This window comes from Lemur catta, chromosome 1, assembly GCF_020740605.2.
Source record: "Lemur catta isolate mLemCat1 chromosome 1, mLemCat1.pri, whole genome shotgun sequence".
Taxonomy (NCBI): domain Eukaryota; kingdom Metazoa; phylum Chordata; class Mammalia; order Primates; family Lemuridae; genus Lemur; species Lemur catta.
The window spans coordinates 138,728,878-138,745,272 of record NC_059128.1 but is presented as its reverse complement, the minus strand read 5'-3'; the positions used below and the strand labels follow the sequence as shown (position 1 = coordinate 138,745,272).

The 16,395-nt window shown below is 37.8% G+C and overlaps 1 protein-coding gene across 15 annotated transcripts in view; it reads right to left on the bottom strand.

Annotated features, from left to right (window-relative positions):
• PARD3 (par-3 family cell polarity regulator) overlaps nt 1-16,395 on the bottom strand; it is a 568,085-nt gene that overhangs the window by 143,214 nt on the left and 408,476 nt on the right. For all 15 annotated transcript variants that reach the window (XM_045535668.1, XM_045535678.1, XM_045535705.1 and 12 more), the window contains one exon: nt 5,168-5,278. In XM_045535668.1, coding sequence (XP_045391624.1) covers nt 5,168-5,278 — 111 coding nt within the window. The remainder of the gene's footprint in view (nt 1-5,167; nt 5,279-16,395) is intronic.

Genomic DNA, 16,395 nt, shown 5'->3' with positions numbered 1-16,395 from the left:
TTCAGTAACCAAAACACACACACAGACACACACATCTCACATAATATTCAGCCTTTCACGGGTATCAAAGCAACTACAATTATTTCCAATGCAAAGAGGCGCTCCAATGCCAGCTGTATCTAGGATAGTGCTCATCAGAAATCAAACTGCATTTTCCTACTTCAGTTGCAGTCTCGGTCAATAAACTCAGTTCCAAATGCATGGTATGCGCCCTAAGCTTAATTCTCCGAAATGTTCATCTAAGCAGTGAACTTCTACAAAGCAATTTAACAGATTCTTAAAAATTCTTGTTCACCTGCACAATAAAAATTAAAGAAAGAGAGAAACTTGAAACTTATCTCATTGCTTAGAGTTGACTTTTCGGAGGGATTCAGGAGGTTTGAGAAACTATGAAAAAACGCTGATACAGGACAGAAAAAAATATTTTCCATCAAATAGTGAATTTTAAAAGGGCAACCTTTGTTTGAATGACAATATGTGACCTAAATGCAAAGACTATTGTAAGCAAAACAAACATACATTAATATCACCTGCTGAAAAGGATCTTACCGAGACCACAAAAAAATTTACCAAAAATTACTCAAAAATTAGAGAGAGAGAAGGCCAATGAATGAAAACTGTATGTAGAAATGTTGCTATAAACTTGCAAAGTGACACACTAAGAACTGGGAACGTACCACATAAGGAAACAGATAGTTCAATGATCTAGTATTGAACAAATAAGATTTTTAAGAGTGCTTATAACATTGAATAATGGGAAGTTTCAAATCATATATATCCTTAGCAGATTTATAAATACTCCTCATATACTGGGAGGAGGATTTCATAAGAAATTCATTAACTTTTTCATATCTCCAATGGAAGCATTCAGTACCCTTGGAAATATTTCCAAGCACAACTTCGTATGTAGATATAGATAATAATATTGCATAGGCTTTCATTTGCTGAGCAACTACAAAATACAAGCCAGTTAACATTATAAATCTCATTTAACAGAATGAATAGCATATGAGGTAAATATTTGAGAGTTGGGGAATCTGGCCAGATATCACAGCTAATATTTCATCTTTCAGACTGTCTTTCCTTCTTTGTCTCCTTCCTTCCCATGCATCCTCTGTTCATACAGCCTGCCCTGGTCCCAGAAAACATTTAACATGATTTCCTAAGAATACATAAGAATGCAACAAAAATAAAAATGAGAATACATGCCAACTTTTTAAAAAGTATGCATATGTGGAAATTTTATAAGAAAAAAAAAAAAAAGGTTAGAATAGCACAGGCCAGGATGTTCATGGTGGTATTAACACAGATACATTTTTGTTTTCTGATTTTAACTTTATGGATTTTTTTTTCTCCCAAATTTTCTGTAGTTTTAATATTAGAATAAACTTAGAATCAGAGCTTAAAAAGGTATATGCTTTTAACAGGTGGGAAAGAGAAAACTGAAAAAGAAAGAGCAGTTGTAAGATTTTCATAAGCACAAAAAATATGTAGAGGCAGGTTCCAACAGAGACTTGAAACTTGCTCATAGTTCTGTAAAACAATCAGCTCTGATTTCCACATCCAGTTGGATGAGTGAGCTGGATACAGGTGACCCAGGAGCCAGAGGTCTTTACTTATCATCAGTATTTCCCCAGTCTCTCTCAATGTTGAGAGATGTTAGTATTCCATGAAAAGCAAAAAGTGAGGGATTGGGAGGCTGTTTTGTGAATAAATAGGTTAGGAGAATGATGATTCTTTCTTCTTATCTTGGTGACCCACAATGTACATTAATTTACAGTTTCGATAAATAATGCAATGGAGATATTAATACATGCATAAATTGGTTTAAACAAGTATTTCTCAAACCTGTTTGTACACGGAACCCTTTCTCTGCCGCTGAATGCTGTTTGGGAAACCCTGTGCCACCATGTTCATATCCAACCATTTTAACATACATGGAGGTATCACTGGAGCAAAAACGCAATAGGAAGTTAAAACGTTACTTTTGATGGTCAACAGAGAAATCTATCCCCATGCTTCATGATGGAAGCCAAGTGGGCCTGAAGTTACATAGATCACTGAATTGAACATGTTTTACTTTGAGTTTGTGGTGGAAATAAGCCAGTAGGGTGCTGTCCCCAGGCATGTCCAAAAGACCAGCCAGTAAGTGGCAGTAAGCACTGAATTCACACCTTTGTTTACCTTCCCAGCTTATCCTGGATACAGCCAACAGCATCTCTGAAGGGTTAGGGTACCTGGGTTCAGAGCTCAAAATGAGAAGTCAAAAATACCATGTCAGGACCAGTGAAGTTCATCATCCCCAGACCCCCTGGCTTCCCAAGAAGATTGGAGTCATGCAGGCTCAAGTTTGTGGCAGGGCAGAGGACGGATCCACACTGTGATCTTCCTCGTCCATTTCTCCCATGGGAACAGCACCTACTCAGGACCCAATCTCCCAGTGTGGACAGCGAGGAAAGGGATGGAAGTTGGCAAGAATGCGGTCATGCGGTCAAATTTAATCTTAGACCCATGCTCTGAAGAATCTAATCTACTTTCACCATCTAAGTAGATCTTAACATTGTAAGAAAAACATTTTAAATTATATTCATTGCCCTTTTAATACTTCAATATTTATATCTTGAGTAATAGTCAGGCTTCGCCGATGTGCATGGGCCAAAAAAAAAAAAAAATTGGGTTTGTGGCTATGTCATAACTCATAACTAAGGAATGTCAGGTTTTCTATTTTTATATGGAATCAGCCAAAATAATTTTTGGAACTCAAATAGCTACAGTGATAAATAATGTTCTAGGACATACTTCCCTGTGGGTCAGCAGTGAGGGAAGGCTGTTAGGAGAATATAAGCAGTGGTTTGTTTTATTTATTCTTTCGGTCAAATTCTTCCCAAAGAAGTTGCAGTTTCCATCCTCAAAAGGAGCATTGTCAACACCAGCGACACAATAGAAAGGGGAACATACAAAAGAAGGCTTGCCCCATCAAAATAACAAGTAACAAACACACTCCACTTATGGAGTTCACTAACTCTCAAGCATTCACTTGTTCTATTACAAAATCCATGAGTTTAAATAAAACATACTTGGTAAAAAAATTGTTATTGAAATACAAAGTATAATAATTTGCTTAAATTATGAGCCTAATTGATTTTTTTAATGGACTGTTCACTTGTTCCTTGACCCTAAAAGGTTTTTATTCTAGGCCTCCTGTACATTGTAAATTCATTGTGACCAACCTAGTTCCCAGAAGTATTGCATCACGAGAGGTACAAAGCTGGAAATTAAAAGCAAAACTGAGAAGTGAACTGTGCCTTAGGCAAATTAACAACACAAGTGCAACCATTATGTAAAAATCACTGTTTGGCTGGAAATATTTGACTATGCATTATGAAAGTATTTTGGAAAATGTGGATGGAATTCTGTACTGAAGCACAGCAGCTACCCTAAACTGCAAAGCAGGAATATTTAGAATACGAAAAACGGCACAGAATGAATGACGCTATCCCATTTGGCAGGTACCAAGATATGAGAGAAGTAGAATGTTTCTATCACTCAGATTGCTAACTAAATTACGTACTTGCCTGTGGATAAATCAGAGTTCATACATTTACCTGGTATATTCTCTTCCTTTAGGGACTTTCAAGAAACTCTTTTAGGATACAAGATTATACTTCTGAACTTAATTAAAACGCCATATTATGCACATTAAGGAACATTGCACACTGACCTAAAAATAGTGAGTTTATTAGTACGTTTGGGGATCCCAAATTTGGTGAGGATTAGAAAGAGTCCTTCCTACAAAGTAAGGTAGGATGATTTTTTTTTTTAATAAAAATTAGGGAAGAACCAGCAGAATAAATACAGACTTGAATCAGATATTAAAAATCTATATTTTTCCCACTTACATATTTTGTACCCTGGAAAGCTACAAACAGAAAATTAGAGTAACCATTCTACTCAAAGAAAAACCTCAAAGGTATTAGATGAATGGAAAAATATTCAAACACTAATCTCTATTTTTTTTTTTTTTTTTTTGAGACTGGGTCTCACTATATTGCCCAGGCTGGTCTTGAACTCCTGGGCTCCAGAGATCCTCCCACCTCAGCCTGCTGATTAGCTGGGACCACAGGCACAAGCCGCCATGCCCTGCTATTGATTTCATTAGAAGAAAACTGTTTTAAGGATACTATTTTTAGTTTTTTCATTCACTAAGACAGAATATATACTGACTCTAGAATTATGGTAAGAACACTGGACTTAATCTCAAAGATGCTGGGCTATCGTCCTAGCTATGGACAATTTTTAGTTTTATAACTTTGATCAAAGTACCAGAAACTCACTTAAAATCTCAGATTATCAAAGTAAAACAGGTATGGTACCTCTTGCTGTGGCCAATTGGAAAACGAAATGTGATGATATAGAATAGCTCACTGTGCGTTTGTAAACCCTAATAACCAAAGTGTGGGATGGCCTTCTCATCCCCTGGAATCATAATGCAAAAAGTTCTAATCACTTCTAAAAATGGTTTTCAAGTGTCTGCTCAAAGTAACTCTTTTCATTCCTGCCATTGGTCTTTGGGTTCTCAACACAGAATGATTCAACAATAGATAACAATCTTTCTGGAAAACATGCAATAAAACTTAAGTGGTAAACGTCACAAAATGTGATAGTGAAATAGAAAGAGAATCAAGAAATGGGCTGGGTTTGCGAGAAAAACAACACAGTGAAAAACTAACAGCCTCCTGTGTTCTCACTATAAATCGAGATATTTAAAATGAGATATAAAATTTCAAAGAGTTTTATTTCCAGATGAATATTTTTAAACTATTATAATACACTGCATACTCATAGAGGAATGAGACAGGATTGAAATATTTTCTGTGATGTAATAAATAAGGGTAAATTCAGCATTAATATTTATTTATCTAGTATGCTGCATTTTCTCCTATGCAAAATATCTTAACTAAAACCATTAAAATCCACTTTGATGCTTCAAATAAATAAGGGTTTTTTAATTGGTTTTTTCATTATGTTCATCTACAACCATCAGTATTTGGATTGACACAGAAAATATAAAAAGTAATTAAACGCAAAATCGTTATGTTAAAAAAAAAAGCAGAATGAATAAAAGGAACCTCTTTCTAATGAGGTGTAATAAATAACTGAAGTCTACCTCTCCTGTTCCTGCTTCATTCGTATCCTCTCCTCTTCTGATGTCAGCGTGTCGTGTATTTTTATTTTACCCGTTTTCTCAATCTTGTCATCTTTTCGATGTTTGCCAAACCTGTAGATAACAAAAAATTCTAACTTGTCAATATATACACAATGAGTTTTCTCTCGCTTGTGGTATAAGTGACATGTTGTCAGTGAAATAAATGCACGTGAGCGTCTTTAAAACATGGGCCAAAGGTCTCCTGTGGTCAGTAGTTTGGGTCAGGATTCATGTTTTTAATCAGATTATTTTATTCATTTTTCCTTAAAACTTTCCAGAGAAAACTCTTTTGGAAAATGGCCTCAATACCCATGTTCATTTTGGCAAAACAAAAATAAAATGAAACAACATGGCTTGCAGTTTTTCCTTATTAAACAAGCAATACCTTGGTAGGACCAGGTGCTGAGTACACTTCAAACACTAGAGGAAGAGAGATCTGCGTTGCAGCGGCTTTTTCTTAGGACTCAAGAATGATAATCCACGCTCATCTATTTAATAATCTTTCCATAAACAACTATTGCTCTTTATTTTCACAGTATGGAAACATTCATCATAGTTTAAAAACTGACAAACAAGGCCATGTTTTCAAGGTTTAAAGTACAAAGCATCGTTTACACTGCCATAATACTTTGTGCATAATAAATCGAGCAGTTTAAGGCATTCGCATCAAATACTCTCCTAAATCCGATGTAAAGCAATTACCAAATGTGGCATCTTTGACTTGAAAATCTATATCTGATCAAAAACAAACATAAGGACCAGACGCATGATTCCAAAACAGCCCACACAAACGTCTACAGATGGGTGCTGAACTCAAGGCTCTTTAAGAAACACTAACATTATTCTATTCTGGCATCTAAAATATCTCAGAAACCTCAAATTTGGTATCAATACTCTCCCCTGCTGTTATTTTTCTCTATAAAAGGCCATGTTGCCTGGAATACATGTCCTCTATATCCTCGAGGAAGATTCATCTGTAGTGGTTTGGTCACCAGATGTTTCCAAAAAAATCTTTTATAGCTAGTTATACAACTAAGCATTCATAAATACATAAAGTATATTTCTTTCTGAGGAGGAACCAGAAATGTGGCATATGGTGACAATTTCATATCAAAAAAGAGAAAAGGAAAGGAGTGGGCCCAAAGCTGACATGAAACAGAAAAAAATCATTTCACTGAATGGTCTGGTTGATACTACAGGTCTTTTTTTTTTTCCTTTTTTTTTTTTTTTATTAATACAAATCCAATTTCAAACACTTGTCTACACGTGAATTAAGTGTATGTGAGACTATCTTATATATTAATTAAAGTAACACTATGTTTGCAAAGGAGTTTATAAGTAAGGGAAAGCATTCTTAAAATGTTAAAACAGAAAAAAGTTAAAATACCACCACCATGATTCCTTTAAGAATTATGTATACTGCTAGATATCAATCGAAAGTGGCTGTAAATTAACTCTGTAAAGCAAATCTATTAAAATTTTATATCATTTGTAAATTGGAAGATCATTGCAACTGCACAAAAGAAAAAAGAAAGATGGAAGTAAAACTCAACAGAAATCATGTGGGTGGCAGGGGAAGGAGGGGAAGGGTGAAATCATAGCTAATGGGTACAATGTATTAAATGTCTGGGAGAGGGGCACACTTGTAACTTTGACTCAAGCAGTACAAAAGCCACCCATGTAACCAAAACATCTGTACCCCATAATATTCTGAAATAAAAAAAAAAATAAAGAAACCACTGATGAAATATCTATGGGTTAGTCTTTGGACAGTTCTTTTAATACTTGCTTTAGTTAATAAAGTATGAGATTTCTTTAAGGCATACCACAAAATCACAGTATATTACTTTATAATTGAGGCAAAAATGGATCCCTCATAGTTGTAATTGTTTGACAGAATGAAATAAAGACAGTAAGTGAAAAAAATGCACCAACCATTCTAAAATGTAAAAAAGAAAAAAAGTCTATGCCCATATTTACCCTGTTTGCTAATATATTCTAGTGTTCTTCTTCATTTACAGTTGCTTAATTCTTCCTGAAAAGATTGGGAGAGGGGAATCCCATTGAAAAATTTCAGCTATCCATACGGTCTCAAAGTCAGGTTCACAATTGAAATTGGTAATCAACTTATGAAGACAATCATTTAACAGACAGATGCTTAAAAACTTGGAAGATATCCATTCTTTTTATGTTATCTTTCAAAAGCCATGAATGAGTATCAGATGGGTCACTTTCCAAGAAACGGCACAGCTGAAGAAATACTGTGCTAATGGTCTATCCAGGAAGCATGTCCATTCTCAGCATAGAATCAGAGTTTTGCAAACTGTCCCAATTCACTCACACAACATTGAAAGAGAAAACTCCACCACCCGGTAGGTGTGAGGTTAAAGCTAAGTGGCCACCTACCCTGGCATTTCAGGAAGAATTTGCTAGTCATATCTCTGGACATATTAGCATAGGAAAATAATCTTTTTTTTTTAAATGGAGGAATAAAAGGAAATAGCTTAAAAATAGAGAAGCAAAAAAAATTATAGAGGTAATGCTGCATTGGAAGAGAACATGCAACGAGAAAAATGCCAACACTACCGGAGTTGGCATTCACAGAAAGATACAGTGTTGAGCCCTGTCTCATTCAGAGTAGAATTGATTGTAACATTTCTGAAACATATGGTTTTCTTCAAAAAGGATATAGCAATGTTTTCATTCAGCTAAAGTAATCTCAAAGTAATCTGCTAAATGGGTTTTACTATGACGCGTTACAGATGAGATCATTGCCGTCTGCCAGATTGGCCGTATATATCATTACAGTCAAGAATGATGGGCAAAACGTGCACTTCTTGACAAATGGAGAAAGCAAAAAGCAAACAAAACAACAAAGGATTGCAACAAATTCTCTTGTTTCCATATAGAAGTAACTGTCATTAAAAATTAACTACTGTTAAGAGTTTCCTTGCTATTAAAACCATCAGTTAGGTTTTTAGCAAAGCAATGTAATTCTCGCTGCGGTACAAATACTGCTGAACTATTTTACCATTTAAAATGTAATATTTCTAGTGCTACTAAAATTAGAGGTCTTCAGAAAAAAATTATGCTGAATGGTAACACACAGCATCCTGCTATAAATAAAATAAAAATATAATTGGTTTTCTAATGAAAGGGTTTTTCGTAATATCGTATTTTACAACATGATACAGTAAAAAGGAAGTCTTAAAAAATCTGCCATTTTTAAAAATAGATGAACAGAATATTCAGAACCAATTATCTTGTAAGCTTGGAGGAATATTGTATAAGATTTTCTTAAAAAAAAAAAACCCCCACTGAAATGTCACCTAGAAATCTGGTATTTCTCACTGCTAATTACCAAGGTCTCTGTGTCTAAGGAGAACTTTGCTACAATACTTGTCTGACTATTTACCCTAAGAAATGTGCACGTTAAGCAATACTGCTTGGCTGGGGAAAAGAATTCAATTGGATCAAATATGAATTCAGTGTCAGCTTCCAGAAGCCAACATTCTCCCCCAGCACCTGACTCCTGGTCTGTTCAGTGTAGTCATCTAATTCAATATTCTGCCTGCATTTTGCCCTTATTTCTACATATTTGCACTATTACATGATATACTCTATCCTTTTCTTCAGGAACTTTTCTCTTTCTGGAACCTTCCAGAAGATTCTGAAAGACACAAGTAGCCATTGCATCACCTGTCTTAAAGGTCCTTGAGGGATACCAGCCACCCAATGAGCCAGGCTCAAGGTCCTGAAATGCAAATCGTATACCCTGTACTGTGTTCCAATTCAGTTCTCTGCAAGGCTCAGGAACACACTCTTCACTCAAATCAAAGCAAAACCATGAGCTTTTAACATCATTACTCTGGAGTCCTTCGAGTCATACTTTTCCTAAATGGTTTTTCATCCAAGTTTCTCTAGAAAACTTCTTGTTTTCCAATTGATGCTGGTACTTTTCCCACATTCTTGGTGTATGTTCAACTGTCTTCAACTCACCATCCTGGTCTCTAACACAATTCTAAACTTATTTTTGCTTAAAGCTCTAATAGGTGACTGCCCTAGATTTTATCTAAAGGAAAAAAATCTAGCCATATACCTTTGTCAACTGTTCTATTGCACTCCTGTCCATATGTACTGAAGATACATGTTCACGAAAATCAAAGATTAGAGATTATTCTCTTAGACCAAATGTCTTCATTGGACAGACAAGGAAACTGACACCCAGGAGGTATGAGGGGCTGCACAAAGTCTCACCGAAGCCAGGACTAGAGCTCAGGTCATCTCATAGGTAGTTTAAGGTATCTCAGTGGGTCTAAACTTGGATACTCCTAAGAGGAGGAAAAATTCCAAGACCGATGAAGTTTGCTTTGTGTAATTCCTAAGTGAGACCTATAATTGAACACTCGTTGAATGCTCTTTTGATTAATTACATTTAACTAGAATTCATTGAATTCTTGTTATGAACGTTATCTCACCGATTCCCACAGCCAGCATGTGAGGTTGATGTCATCATCCTCATGTTAGAAGCAGCCTCAGGAAGCACAGGCTGAGTTAATGATCTGTCAGTGCAGAAAGCAAGGAAGTAGCAAAGCCAGAATCTAGACCCAAGATGCCTGTCACCACACCCAGACACCTCAAAAGCTTTAGGAACCGAAGATGGTCACTATGCGCTTTTATACTGAGAGCAGCTGGTTAAGAAATCTTTGTTTAAATCAATGACATAGATCTTGTATTTGCATTTAGGTCCAGGGGACACTGTTTCTGACTGGAACTTATCTGTGAAGGCCAGGAAGTCAAAGGCAAGGGCCAGATCTGCCCCTAACCACTGAAAAGGATCATAAAAACTGCCACGTACCCATTCGTAGGACACTGCCAACATTTCTAAATGCAGTGACACTCCAAATGTCAAAATTGTCTGTATTGGCATATGCAAATACTGCCAGGCAACAGCAGAAACATGTCAAACTGCTCAAACCCATTCAGAGGGTAACAGAACAAGGAATTCACTGCATGCATTTATCTTTTGTAATGATGTGTTCATGCTTTCTGGCCATATCTTTTTGTACCCAGGCCTCCATTTTACAAATTAAAAAAAAAAAGAAAGAAAGAAAGAAAAAATAAATACGTCACTCCTAATATGTCCTTCCTGTACAGGATCTTACATACTTTAGCGACATTTTAAGAAATCGCTACCCTGAAAGCGTACTGATTTGCTCAGCAGTAGACTGTGGCAATGCAGGATGAAATCAGGGAAGAGGCAGCTGATTATGAAAAGCAGAAAGCTCCTCTTTAGGCAAAAAAGCATCTTGGTAATCAACAATGATGAGAGGGGAGCCTTAGCAAAGGGTACATGACAACTTGATAGGGCTTTTGTAAGATGGGTTTAGCAGAGGTTCTTCTCTTTAAAAGGAAATTCACAAACTTGAGAATCATTATTTGATTGTGTACAGTTTTCATCAGAGCCAGTCTGATTAGATCTAATAAACTAAATTTGTGTTGCTTGGCATCCAAGGAAAAAGAAGTAACTTTTTTTTTTTTTTAACAGAAAAAATAGCTTCTACTTAACCAAACTAGAACAGCCTTTAGATGTGCAATGTACTCTTAAGGGATAACATACCTTTTTTGGGCCCCCCATTAAATGTCTTTATAAGTGCACTTCTACCCCTGGCATAGCCTGGGTTAGCTAATCAAGGATGCATTGATATGCCTAGTAATCTGACACTTGTGAAATCCTAGAAGGACAGGAAACAAGGAAATAGTAAAACAATAATTGAGCAATTGAAAACGGGGGTGGGGAGAGAACCCAGCGCACAATCCATCTCAAGTTTACAAGAATCAGCATAAACTCCAAAGATCTAAAACATGAACAAAAAAATGGGATTCAGACATAAAGACTTATGGGAGAAAAAAGGCAAACACAGTAATCCTTCAAAACATAAGATAAATATATAAATCACTGAAATAATATTAATAATCTATGCTTAGAACCATTCTGGTAAAATGAGAGAAGATCAGTGGGAGCATGTCTTAATTATGATGGTGAAGCTTCCGGGCACCAGCCAGCTTACAGACAGCATGCCAGAGCTTCTGTAGCAAAGAAATTTCCTCTTTGTAAAAGACATACCTTTGCTTGATAGATCTTATTTATTTTCAAATCATATCCACACAGGTGATCAAACCACACTAACCCAATAACCCCAAATACCCAAATGCAAATAATATGCAAATTATCTTTGCTTCCCCTTTAAATTGAATTTATTATGAAGTGTATACATATGTGTACATATACATACATATGTATACACACACATATATACTTAAACATAGTAAAAACAGTTCTGATTTTTCTAAATTGCTTAATTTGGCATTGAAATCAGCCACGTCCACTTAAAATGATTTTGAGTGCCTCTCACACAACTACTTCTCTGTATCCTTTCTTAACTATGATACTCCTAATTCTTGCTCTGTTCATTTTAATGCATTATTGTTTCAAAATACAATACTACAAATTGCAAATTACATTTGGCTCAAGAAGTGATTATGAAAAATTCTATCACTGCTGCCTTTGCTCGAATAACTCTGATAATAATGAGAGATTGATTGAGCTCTGAGCAGCCCAAGTGATGAGAAGGGTCAATTTGAACATTTCTATTAAGCTTCTTTTGTTAAACCCAACACTTTGCCAGGTCAGAGGCAAATAATCATACCCTACATCTGGTTACCATGGTTTTCCTTCTCTTAAAGCATCAGAACAATTTAGTAAGAGGTACTGCCATGAAGGCAGTCCCTGTAAGAAAGCTAATGAGACCTAAGTCACAAAAACACAATCATTTAAAAGGGCATTGAAGGAAGAAAAAGTAAAAGGTAGAAGCAATTTTACTACACACCTTTTGCTTGGAGGACAAAGAATAGGGAGTATTTGGCAACAAAGCTAATCCTAATAATTCCCGCCACCATCTGCCTTTCTAATACTTAAATTGGCATCCAGGTTGTAAATGCTTATAAGGTAAGGCAAACACACGCACAATGTAAGGATATCTTTTCGAGTTATAAATATCCACCCTCAATTAAATATGCATTGTGATTCAAATTATATGTTCTAACTACTCCTACAAAGAGTTACAGCAGCTGAAACACCCTCAAATATCTAGTTCTCCTTATATATTTATAGTGCAGATGAAAGCCATCAAGAAAAGACAGATAATATGATCATTAAAGTTTTGGGGAGTGGGTAGGAGGAAGCCCCAGAGTTTCTGTTTAGCTCCTGGAAAGTTTAAAAGATGAAAACTTCCCCAAAGATCTCATTATCTGTAAAGTTACGTTGTCAGCACTTTTTTCTGTCGATGATAGGAAACAATGTCTGTTGATTCACATTTCTTTGAGAACGCTCTCTACAGAGTAAATTAAGAGGTGTAGATTTTCATTTTTTTAATCTTTAAGTCGATTTGCATATCCGGATTCCACATTAGGGAGCTGACGTGTCTTTCAGGGGCAATCGGGGGTTCTGCGGGCAAATTGGCAAGAACCGGAGGCCACACCTGACTCGGAACAGGAAAGAACGAGCAGGTTCCTGCAGGCGGGGCAGGTTCCTTGAGCCAAGACACAGACACTGTCAGGAACTAACGATCACGTATTTGGTTACAATCAGTGTCCTTGCAGCGTGCCTGGGTCCTGCAGAACTTAACACGTACAGAAAGTAATGGTGAGACACCAAAAAGTGGCAATGGCTCTTTCCCAGAATAGATTCTTCCCTCTTCTGCGCTGTAGTTTCTCTCCACGGGGACCCACAGCCCTGCCTGGGATTTATGACTCAATCGTGGTTGAGAAACCAGGATGCAAAATCCTGAGGTGCTTTCAGGAATGGAGCGACAAGGGACGGGGACTTGGGGATGTGTGTATTGTATCATCTCCAACTCGCACGCCCCTCCTGGGAAAGGGAACGTGAAATTTGACAAATGTCAAACCACCGCATTCTTCCTTATTTGACCAAATAGTTGAACGCGCGTCCAAATATAGACCTCGCTGATGAGTGCACTGGCCTGGAATGTCTCTCACCCCATCGCATTTCCATCTTCTCAGAACTGTCACGTTTGCACGGCCCGCTGTGTGGTCTGGGACCCCAGACGGCTTGCTGGCCATCACAAGCCCCCGAGAGTGGAGCTCTGAGAACGTGTATCATGTTTATCCAGGACAGCATCCTAGAACTGAAGGCAGGGCCACTAACATCAGTCTACATTGTCAAGTCTCCCCCCAGCTGGAGTTGCATTTATAGGGTATCACTACATTGCTTTTCCCTGGCTGCAGTTTGAAACCGTCTGGTCTAAACTAGTGTGCGTAATCATGATGTATTCACAAACCTCACTTCATTGAGGGCAGTATATACACAAATCCCAAAGGGCAAAAATAACCTATATATCTTTTCTTAGCAAAGGAGCTCAGAATCTCTGTCGAGGAAATAAGCCAGGAATAATTCAACTAAGGGCAGAAAAGCCCATGAGAAAGGAACTTAACAAATGATGTGAGCAGACAGATGTATAACACCCTAAAATTTCAAAAGCCTTCCAGATGCATTCTTTCTTTTTTTTTTTTTTTTTTCCTGAGACAAGGTCTCACTCTGTTGCTGGGGCTTAAGTGCAGTGGTGTAATCATAGCTCACAGCAGCCTCAACCTCCTGGGCTCAATAGATCCTCCTGCCTCAGCCTCCTGAGTAGCTGGGACTATAGTCGTGTGCCACCACGCCCAGCTAATTTTCATAAAAAATTTTTTTTGGTAGAGATGGGGTCTCGCTATGTTGCCCAGGCTGTTTTCAAACTCCTGGCCTCAAACAATCTTCTTGCCTTGGCCTCCCCAAAGCGCTGGGTTTATAGAAATGAGTCATTATGGCTGGCTTTCATTTAATTCTTAAAATTAAAATGTGAATTAAAATTAAAATGTGAAGGAAGTGGCAATGAGGCATCTGAGGCCATGCTTAAATGCCAGAGGTGGTAGGGTCAGGCTAGGCAAGTAGAGTTTCAAAGTCCAAATCCCAAATTCTCTCTACTACAAGTTCACTCTTCTCCCCCTCAGCTTTACCTTGACCTCCTTGAATGACCAGGTACTTCACGTTGATTCACACATGAAGAGCTCATGAAATATAACAGGCACTATGTATCACACTAAAATTCTGTCTGAAAATAAACTGTTAAAACTTTATGTAAGAATCTTAAACTAGGTTGTAAAATACTCGAACATAGGAACGTAACTTGAACGATTGAAATCTACCAAAATGCAAGGTGTGATGTTTCTCAACAGAGTAACCATCAGTACATGCTGCTGATGGAGGGTCATGAAAATAAACAGACATTAAAATGCCAGAGCAATGGGGTAACTTATCTGAAGACCGACCTTTCAATTCCAAGTCAACCAGGGCAACTGAGATTGGGCCGAGTCGGTCACCCTCAGCATTACTGAGATTTGGGGCCAGGTGATCTTTTGTCGTGGAGGGTTCTCTGATGCGTCACAGGATGTTTAGGAACATCTATAGCCTGTAGCCACTAGATTCCAGGAGCTCCTCTTCCCGACTTGTGACAACCAAGAAAGTCACCAGACACTAACAAACGTCTCCTGGGGAAACAAAACCCTGGGGGTTGAGAACCACTTGGCTTGGGTTTAGGACAAACAACTAAGTTCACTATGTTACCTTCATTATTTACAAAGGATAAAAATAAGAGGATGGAAAGGACAGTGGTAGATAAATCCATCTTCACCCCAAAGCTCCACGTACATCAGGACTCCTTCCTACACACTAAAGAAGATAGTTTCTTTCTACTGAGATGGGCAGGGTTGAATGCAGATGAGCATCTAAGTCTCAGGAGACAAGGTCTAGCACGCTGGAACAAGAATACTTTTGGGATGTATCTGTCAAAACCAGAAGAGAGCCAGGTGCCATGGCGTACACACATCTATAATCCCAGAAGGATCACTTAAAAGCCCAGGAGGGGGAGACTAGCCTGGGCAACATGGCGAAACCCATCTCTTAAAAAACAAAAAACAGAAGATTAAAAAGACACCAAAGTCAGTACAATCAACACTAGAACACTGTGATAAAGAGCTTACCTCCAAAATCAGAAAGACACGAGTCATTTGACATGTGATAATTGGCACTATCAAATGATAATAAAAATACTATCAATACAAAACAGTAGCAAAGGTCCAATGTAATCATGTTTTAAAACATGTAGCACACTGTTGGCAGAAATCATCACTTGATAAATAATAAATGCTATTTTCTAGGAAGAGTATCTGTACATTCACCCCCTCCTCAGTGTCCAAGGAACTAGGCTAGGCTACCTCGGTTTGGAAGATCATGACCATTTCCATCATTTGTGGTCTACTCCCATTCTTTGTGGTTAAACCAAAATGGTCTGGCCAGTGCTGGTTAGTCTTGGCCAGCACAACCAAGTGAGAGTGGACAGTGGCCCAGAGCAATGAAGCAGCTGGGATTTCAGAGGCCCGAGGCCACCTGGCTTCAGAACAGTGACGTGGAGAGGCAGTCCCCAGGGCACACACCCCACAGCAGGTGCGGCAAGTTGCTACCCAATATCCATTCTCCTCTTTCTCCTTACTTGTGGAACCCTGATTTGGTTGAGAAAGGAAATACGACTCCTTGAGATCAAACTACATTCCCCAGCCTCCCTTGAAAACAAGAGCAAAAGGCACTAGTAACAGCACGCACGCACGCGCACTCCAGAGCCAGAATCCTGGGTTCAAATGCCTGCTTCCCCTCTTACTAGCCATGCGACACAAAGTCATGCAACTCAGCTGCATCGGGCAGCCCGTTTAACCTCTCTGAGCCTCAAATTCCTCTTCGGTAAAATGAAACCATTCTCACATGTTTATTGTGAGGAAGAAATGAATTATTCATCACTGTGTGTTAGCACATATGAGCACTCAATAAATATTAACTATTATCACTGTTATTCTTAATTCCTGGCTCATAGAAATTAATGACTGGAACTTCTGGAAAAGATCTTCAGAAAGAGGCTGACTTAGCTGCCGTGTCTGTCGGCAGATGAATGGATAAACAAAACAAAATGTACAGACACAATGGAATTATCATCCAGCCTTAAAAGGAAGGAAATTCCGACACATGCTACAACACAGACGAACCTTGAGGACATTATAAGAAGTAAAATCAACCAGTGACA